Raw genomic sequence first — 9,796 nt, forward strand, 5'->3', positions numbered from 1 at the left:
ACCAACAGTTGTAAATTTTACTGATCTTGAGAACAAATTCCCAATTATTTTCAACCTAAGTCTTTCAGATCTGCAAAGAGATCTCACAGTTCTTTACTCCATGGAGTACCTCAAATATCACTGATGCTGGGCAGTTTACTTCCTCAGACTTGTGTGAAGAATGGTACCACATCCTGCGACAAGTAACCCCCAATGCAAAAGTCTTTTTTCTCTAAAAGAGAGGGTTCCTACTTTTATTGGAAAAGAGTCAGATAAACAAGACAAGAAACACCAAGAAACTGTTTTCTCTAAAATTTCCTCTGTTCCTTGAAGTTATTTTAACTGAAAAAGTGACTTTTAATTAACAAGGAAGGCTAATGTTTTAGGTACACAGCCAATTTGTACCAAGTCATTTCATCAAATGAAGAGAAATAAGGGCTGAGACTGTTTTTTCTTCACATAGATTATTCTTTAGTTGGAAGACCCTCTAAAAGGCAGGGGGAAATTCGAATAACCCAGAGAGTTGAGATCATCGGAAAAATTTCAGAACCATCACAGTGTCCAGTAACTGCTCATGACTGTGATATATATAATTTGGTACTTGTTTTTAATCTTTGGTTGAGACAGAAGTAGGTCTGAACAGATTAGACCATCCATAGAAGATGAAATGCATACAACCTGTTCAGAGGAAGTTCAATTTCTATTTAAGTCAAAGTTTGAACTTGGGGCTGTTAGTCTATGGGAGTAAAATTCATTCTTTCTCACTTCTTGAGTTCCCTAGGTAGGGTTCTATGACACAAATTATCACCCCTTTTGTGGGAAAGCCATGGGCTCAATGATGGAAAATTTCATGCTATGATTTATCCCAATGCATTTGATGATGGTGCAATGATCAAAAAAGATGCCAGTGATGACAATTGAACGTCCCTTTGCCTTCCCAGCCTCCTTCATATATTCTCAGGCATAGGATGACAAAGGGAAGTCCACGAGTCACATGAAGGAGGACTGTAGCCATGGTACAGGATCAGGAGCTCGTCCGTCTGCCTCCACCTGCCCCCTCTGCATCATCCTCCCCACTTTCTGCTCACACTCTTTCTCCGTCATGCTGCCACTGAGCGGCATTCCCTTCCCCAAATCCTGCTTGATGACCCACTCAAAGCAATGCTTAACTCGAGTCTGGCATCAGATGGGTGCTCCAGTAGGTGCTGAATGACACAACGCTGTTAAGCTTTCCAAGGTAACCAACTTTTAGAGAGCTTCTTCTGGATTGAGCTAATGCTTCTGCATGTGGATGGGAGGAGCAAGGGATTGGGAACCACATCAGCCCAAGTTTGTAGCCAGCTGCCCAACTAATAGCATGTAAGATAAAGGCATAACCTCTTTGAGATGACATTCTATGAACTATAGAAAAAGGGATATAATTCCTATGTTGGATGGGTTTGGAGAGAATTAGAAGAGACAGCACATATGAAAACACATTGCACAGTGTCTGGAACTTAAAAAGTGCTTAATTCCTTCTGGCAGTATCTTAGCATGCTGCTAAGCAGTCTATGTGATATCTTTAGGGAGGCAAGTGATAAGGAGTCACTAATTTCTGGTGGGGCTGGATGTCTTAGAAAAGACAGAGATAAACAGCAGTCACAGAGAGTGGTGTTAGGAATTTTTGAAGGAAATGAAGGTTTCTATGGTTAATTTTCTTGGTTGGAGTTTGAGAGGAAATTCAAGGTTTTTTTAATCATACTTACCAATTGGTTCTAATTGGCAACTACCCCAAAATGAATAAAACAAGCGGGAGTCAAGGGAGAAAAACGGCAGGCATCCTGTCAAAAAATAAAACCTTTGAAATTTCCTCACCCAATGGTTGGACACATATTTTATTAAAGCAGATGGACCACCCAATTCATATAAGTTTGTATGTGTGACTGAGCCCACATTGCACATTCAGACCTATATAAGTCATTACATAGGCTTTCTCAAAACCAAACATAAGCAGCTTTGTAAGACCAACATCCCCTTTGCTGGAGGAAGCATGTTGTATTCTGTGTTAGGATAGCTATGAGGAGGTGAGGGAATTGAAATGACTTCACATCAGGGTCTTGTAACAATGCTTCAGCACTTGGGAAATCCATAAGAAATGTGAGCTGCCGTTTCATCAGTTATAATGACAATTGTAGCTCCTTCTGGTTCTGTGTCATCCAGGACAGGGCAAGAACCAGGTTCACACCTTTCTTCTTTTTAAAGTCATTTCTGTGATTTTTGAGAAATGTGTATTCCATTGTCAAATGATGAGCTACATGAGCTAGTCTACTTGATTATTTTACTTTTAAAAGAATTATCAATATATAGTTAGGCATGAGCACCATTAGTTACTCATAGATTTCTACTCTGCCCTTTCTTTTTCTCTCCTTGGCCAAGAGTGGTGTGGTGGTGGTGGTGGTGGTGGTGGTCGTCGTCGTGGTGGTCGTGGTATGTGCATGCATTTTAAAAATCAACAAAGTTATTTCAGCATGTTAGATTTCCTACCAGTCTGGCTTTTCTGCCTCCCAATTGGGCTCTACATTCAATGATAGTATCATGTCTTTGGAAGTGCTTCTTACTAAATAAACTAGCTTTGGTTAATAGTTGAGTCAGCATTTGGTTTCAAAGCTGGCCTAATGGAACAAGTCTGTCTGTGCCTTCCTGATGTTCTTTCCCTGGAATAGCATTTACGGAAAACAGATTGAGCTAGACTTCCAGAGAAGCCTCAGCTTGTGGAAGTTGGGAACAGGGTTGGGTAGGTGAGAGGTATGGTGCCTACTTTTCATGGGTCCTCACTGAACCATTCTTCAATGTGCACAACCTGACAAAGCTGCCTTCTCAGAACAGTGAGCTCACTGGGAAACCACAAAGCAGTATCCCAGAAAGTACAGGATGTGGGGTTTGTCCCTTTAAATTCTCCACACTTCATAAAATAGCAAACCAAAAGTAACAAGTGTACATTTCCCAGAAAGTTCCTAATTAGCATGCTTCTGAGAACACAGTTTCAGCTTACAAGAACATACTCCACGGGCTATTCCACAATTGTACGTGGAAATTAGACCACTTGCTAAATATTATAAGCAAAGCTTCAAATAGATAGCAACCATATAACCCTCTAAGAAATTTGGTATTAGCATTTGTAGATGGAACTGAACAAAAATAAATAAATAAATAAAAATTAGAAAATGGCTTTGCTGCACCTCTCCTGCAGAGTGAATCACATGCTGGTGTTTTCAGTTTATTATGCGCAGTTACAGCAAATCCTAACGAAGTTTAGAAAGATTAAATAACACTGTACTGAAGACCAGGGTAAAGAGTGGCAGTATTGTTGAAAACAGAAATGTCTAGACGAGGTGATGCCTCGGCTGTCTCCCTGGCTGTCTTGATACTTCCGTAACCATCCCCAGGACAAGAGAGAAGACAATGGCTAGAGAGGCTGGGGAATAAAGGGCTAAAGATTTTGTACTGAAACGAGGTTGGTACCGTACGTGCGTTGCTCAGGTGCATGGCTCTGAACTCTCAGGATGCTGTACCAAACAGAGAAACATTCCTCAAACCGATGTGATGTTGAGCAAAGAACAACAAATTGGGAATTTACAGTTTAGGTTCAGGTAAAAGCTCTGCTGAGCTAATTCACAGCATAAATTCATGTGGAACCCTTGACTTTTTCAAAGTTGCATTTCTATTTTGAAAATGAAAGCAATTAGATATCTAGATATTTGTATCTATGTGTATGTATAAACACAGTTTTTATTTTGTTTTTTGTTTTTACTCTGATTCTATAATCTACTTTAGTATCTCCTTAAGCCCCCTAAGTTAATAAAAGAGAAAAAACGAAAACACGTGTCTTTCCTTATGAGTCTGATGAGTATATTTTCTAAAAAAACGAACTTGAATTCACATGCTCTCACATTGCAGCTGAAATTTTTCCTGTGCCATCAGAAGATTAAAAATTAACAAAAGTAAAACAAGTTTAGACTACATGCAGTGCTCTAAGTTTCTGGTTGTTGAAAATCTTCACTTGTGTGACTTGCAGATGCACTGCCCCCATTCCGCCTGTCAGCTCTCACTTGACAGGTATCCCCATGAATATTTTACCCAGAAATATTTTTGTCTGAATTTCCACTGCACTTTGTATCACAGAGGACACGGAACACTCGCTGCCCTGTAGTGCAGCCTTTGCACACACAGGCTGTAAAGCAGAGTGTAGTACAGACGTGGGCTCAGAGAGACTTCCTGGGTCTGCCATTTAGCAGCAGTCTGACCTGTGGTCTATTTCTTGACTTTTTTGTGTTTCAGTTTGCTTATTGATAAAAGAATGGCCCCCGCTTCAGGCTTGTTGTAAGGATTAAACCAGCTATTCTTTGTATATTATTTAGAATGGCGCTCGAGGTACCATTCTCTAACAAAAGGTTTTGTTAACTTCCTTGTCAGATTAAGTTCTTCAAGCACACAACTATGTTTGATTTACCTTGCTCTCTACAGTGCTTTATTTATTGCAGGCACACAGGCAAATGTTGGTAAAGAAAAAGCCCCAAAGAAGTATTGTAGAGGGGAAATGTAACAGAGAGAGCAATCACTATTTTGAATGAAAGATATTTTAAATAACAGGCTTTTGCCACATTTTGAAAAGCTGAGGAAGTTTAACATGTATATTGCCTGCAAAGAAAGCATCTTAATTTATGGTCAGTTAAAGAGAATGCTGGAAATATTTTTTCACAGTGAGCATATGGACAATAGTCAACACAAAACAGCTGTCCAATGAGCTGCCCCTTAATGGGGAGAAAGGAGCTGAACTTTGGGGTGCCCAGGGGTGTAGTAAAGGGGAAATGAATGGTTGTAAAGTCTGCTATATTGTCCTCATGATAGGGACAAAGATGTAGGGCATTTTTAGTTTTCCTGTTACAATAATAGGATATCTAGTTACAGTCTAGAACTGGGAATAAGTTTAGACTGTTTCATAATTCCCCAACTTCAAAGAGTTGGGTTCTATTTTGGGTTCTGATTTTAACCATTATCAAATCCAAACACGAAATCTGTTACATTGGCCTCATATTTATATATCCTTTATATATGATTCGGAATGTGGTCTCCACATGTCTTTAACCAGTTTTTCTTGTCTTAGATTTCCTCATTTGACTCCTTTGTTTGGTCTTAGGAGTGAAGAAACACCGAAGACTGTGTAGACCATGGAAAGTGGATGTTGGATATAGTGAGGCGAGTTCCTGGAATGATAGGGGTTAACTCAGAGCTGGGACTGGGGAATGAAGTGATGTGGGCTAAAGGACACAACATTTGGATGAGTAATTGAAAATTTAATGTATAACATACAACTTGAGAAAGACAGTAAACATAGTGTGCAGTAGTGAGGCTTGTTATCAAATGAGTGGGTTGTGGCTACTTGTAATGGGAAGGAGATGCAGACTGTGTGAGGTGATGGATGTAGGTTCCATATAGCACCATTTTACTATAGATGTGTCATAATTCTGTTTTTAAGAATGACATGCATACACGCAGGGGAGAAAGGTACCAAATTCCTGTGCTTTCAGGATAGGCTGATTACTTCCAAAGGCTTGTTTTGTGACAAAAGCAGTATTTGTTTACTATAAAAAATCAACCTCAAGAAATCTTAAATGTATAAAGTGCACAGAGTCACTTCCTGCCTTTCCTTTCCCACCAAAGTCTCACTATAAATACTATTTATGAACTAGTATACTTTTGTGTATTTTATAAGGACATAACTGTAATATATCAAAAATGTGAATTTATTTAGCATATACTTGTATTATATAATAGGCTTTAACTTTTCTTTGTGAGCCCAAACAGACATTTCAGTATTCATAATCATTTCAGAATACTTCACTGAATGTCTACATATAATTTAATGGTTAATGAGAGCTTAGGTTATTTCTGTTTTGTTATTGTAAACAATGTTGTAAATATATACAGAATAAATTTCTATTGGTAAAATTATAGACTCAAAGTACATGAATAACTAAATTGTTTGCTAAATAAAGTTCCCACATTTATACATATACCAAAATGTGTGAATACATATTTTCATGTGCATTTACTGACATTAGACATTTTTGCTTTTTGCCGACTTGATAGACTAAAATTTTTCATTGTTGTTAAATGAGGTTGAACATTTCTTTTCCTCCCTCTGTTTTTCCTGTTGACATTGTTCTGCCCATTTCCTCATAGCGCTTTACACATTTTTTTCTTTTTGATTTATAAATGCTTTGCATATTACGGAATTGGCCCTCTGGCATAGCTGCTAATATTTTCTTCATTTGACTGTCTTATAAATTTATGAACTCTATTTTCTAATGGGATTTCTAAAGTATTTATTTTCTGAAGAAATCTGTCTTGTGTGAATGAAAAAGTCATGCTAGCTATAATTTTGGTACTGGTTGAACATCCCTAATCTAGAAATCTGATACCCCCAAGTTTCCAAAAATCTGTAACCCAGATCTCAAGCATTCTAGATAAGGAACACTCAAGGTGTTTTTTAAACTAATAGTGAGAAATGATGTGGTCAGAGATGGAGCAGAGAAATTTTTTGTGAAGAATGAAGTATGAGAGAGAAAAGGTTTATTTTCAAAGTTCTTGCTTTGACTTCATTAAATGTAGAAGGCAGCACAGGCAGCCAGCTGGGCTTTGCTTAGTCACTGAGCCAGAAGGGAAACTGTTCATAGATTGACCATTTAGGTTATACAATTACCAGAGTGTAGATGTGTTGAAGAACTCCCAGGGACCTCACAAATGGTGGTGGACATCAAAAGAAAGGAGGGCGCTGAACCCCTGCACAAGGGCTGCCATCAGATCTGGATTTGTGTTCAGAGTGACATGCGCATAAAGAGAAGTTATCACCTGTCTTGTGCACACATTATTGTTTTGGGCCATTGCTGTGGCTGCAGAACCCGTATCCTAACTAAGTCAAATAGTTTTGAGATGTGTCGAGACATGTCAGGATAAAGTGTCCTGTGGGGTTTTTGACATAGGCCATGTTTGTTTCAATTATAGTGAAATGTTTATAGCATTACTAATGCTAAAAACATTTTTGAATTAAAATACTTTAAAGTTTTAAAATTATTATACAAGATATTGGATGGCATTATGGTATTTTCAAACAAAGTGTGTTTTAGTAGATTCTCCTGTCCCCTCCCCCTCCCTTCTACCCCCAAACTCCCCTGGTTACTGTGCCCCATACCTTTTTACCTCACTCCTTTAGCACCTCTTTTTATTTTTTCTTGGTCTCCTTTCTAGGCTTTGCTCCCATTTACATTCATTTATATACATCCAAGTACACATTACAATCTATGAGCCTCACATGGGAGAACATGTGGTTTTGTTTTTCTGAGCTTGTGTCACCACCTTGCTTAATAGAGTCCTTTTCAGATCTATCCATTTTCCTGCAAATTTAATTTTTCTTTGCAGATTAATAAAATTCCACTGTGTTTATGAGCCACAGTTTCATTACCTGTTCCTCTGTTGATGAACATCTAGATTGGTTTCAATCCTTGCTGTTGTGAATAGGGCAGCAATAAACATGGATGTGCAAATATTTCTGTGGTAGGGTATGGGTTCTTTTGGGTATATGCCCAGGAGTAGATAAACCAGATGGATTCACAACTAGATTCTATTAGACTTTAAAGTTGTATCTGATGCCAATACTTCTCAATTGTTCCACAAAATGTATGGTCCCACAAAATAGATGGGAAGGAACACTACCAAATTCAGTCTATGAAGCTAGCATAATTCTGATACCCAAAACAGATAAATATACAAAGAAAAAGGAAAGAAAAGAAAAAGACAATTATAGACCAGGTTCCCTGATGAACATAGATATAAAAATTCTCAACCAAATACTTGAAAACTGAATTCAGGAACACATTAAGGAGATCATACATCATGATCAAGTAGGCTTTAGGAGATGCAAGGTTGGTTCAATGTACTCAAACCAATAAATGTTGTACATCACATAAGTACACTCAAGAGCAGAAATCACAAAATTATCTTGATACTTGCAGAAAAGGCCTTTGATAAAGTTCAACAAACCTTCATGATAAAAGTCCTGGGGATATTAGGAATAGATGTAATGTATCTTAAAATAATGAAGGTCACATGCAACAACTCTATAGCCAACATTACATGAAATAGGGAGAAACTGAGAACATTTCTTTTAAAGTCGGGAAGGAGACAAGGCTGTCCACTCCTACCTCTTAGTCCATACAGTGCTTGACGCCTTAGCTAGAGCAAAAGCAATAGGTAAATAAATCAAATTTTCCCTTTCAGGAGACAGCACAATTCTGGATTCAAAAGACCTTATAGACTCCACCAGAAAACTCTTAGATCTAATAAAACACTTTCAGTAAACTTGCAAAACACAGAATCAGTACAAAAATCATTAGCCTTTATGTATACATACAAGCAACAAGCACACAGAGAAATAATTAGGAAATGTATCTCATTCATAATAACTCAGAAAAGGTCCCTAGGAATAAACTTAACCAAGAAAGTAAAGACATCTACAATGAAGACTTCAAGACACCAAAAAAAACAACACCATGAAAATGACTATATTAACAAAATAATCTTCAACAATTCCCATCAAAATTCCAGTGTCATTCTTCACAAAACTGGGGAAAAAAAATCCAAGAATTTGGATTCGTTGGAATTTTTTAAAACTAAATTTGCACATTTTTTATAACAATATATTGGGCCAAATTACTTACATGTCCTTCATACCCAAGCAGCTACTGTTACTGAATGTTTACTATGAACAACATTGATGTTAGCATTGGAATCAGAGCTGTTGATAGATTTGTTGAGAAAGTCAACAGTGTTCTTTAATCTTTGCCAACTTTCCAGAGTGAACTGGTTTCCTAATTTAATGAGAAAAATGTGAATTCATATATGAGATTTACGGTAGTCTAGGGATATGAAAGATGTATATATTAGACATATCATGTAAATTCTGTAGAAAAATTGTCTCATGGTGCTGAGTTCATGAATAATTCACTCGCTTTTTATGTTACTGCCCTGCCTCATACTTTTGGAATAATTTTCAGTAATTTATAGACAAAAAATTAGCATTTTTTTGGTATTCACTTCTGAACTCTATTCTGGTAGAACTATGATTTATTAAAATGTTCCCTGGGCTATGTCATCCAGGGAGTGGGCTTGCCATGGGCCTATGAGTAAAGCAGTTGCCTTTCTGGGCTTTATCTCGTCCCCTAGCTTAGCTGACAACTGTGGACTGTGGGATTTCTTTAAGCATCAAGAGCTGTGACAGGAAAGCTCCCAGCCTTGAGCATATTTACAGAATCAGTGAGCCTGAAACATCCAAAGCAGTGATCTAGGAGCAAGTGTTGCTGAACTGGAAATTCTGATCTGATTTACATCATGGGTTGGTTCTGCCTGTTAAGCAGGTCAGCGTTTCTCTTCAAATGAAAAGCAGCTTTCTTAACAGCCACAATGGCACAGAGGTCAACTTGGGTCCATTTCCTGTTTTCAAATATGCTGAGAGTTCTAATACAGACAATGCCTTTGGGCATCATCCAGGAGAGAACAGGCTTAATATTCAACATTAATTAAGTGAGATATCACAAAGATCACAAAGAACTTCCCAATAGCAAGTGATTTTAGAATGAACCAGAACTGGCATCCAGTTTGTGCTATGGATTTAGAGCACCAATGTCTTTAAGGTTGTTAAATATTGTGAATCTTACCAGTCCTCCCTAGTGATATTTTCTCTCTCTCTCTCTCTCTCTCTCTCTCTCTCTCTCTCTCTCTC

At 37.8% G+C, this 9,796-nt stretch overlaps 1 protein-coding gene across 22 annotated transcripts in view; it reads right to left on the bottom strand.

Moving 5' to 3' along the window:
- Trpm3 (transient receptor potential cation channel subfamily M member 3) overlaps positions 1-9,796 on the bottom strand; it is a 559,244-nt gene that overhangs the window by 238,203 nt on the left and 311,245 nt on the right. For 11 of the 22 annotated variants that reach the window (XM_008842762.2, XM_008842760.2, XM_008842756.2 and 8 more), the window contains exon 7: positions 1,725-1,799. The exons of the other annotated variants lie outside the window; for them this stretch is intronic. In XM_008842762.2, coding sequence (XP_008840984.1) covers positions 1,725-1,799 — 75 coding nt within the window. The remainder of the gene's footprint in view (positions 1-1,724; positions 1,800-9,796) is intronic. 22 annotated transcript variants of the gene reach the window in all.

The sequence above is a fragment of the Nannospalax galili genome, unplaced genomic scaffold (assembly GCF_000622305.1).
Source record: "Nannospalax galili isolate Female #2095 unplaced genomic scaffold, S.galili_v1.0 scaffold761, whole genome shotgun sequence".
NCBI lineage: Eukaryota > Metazoa > Chordata > Mammalia > Rodentia > Spalacidae > Nannospalax > Nannospalax galili.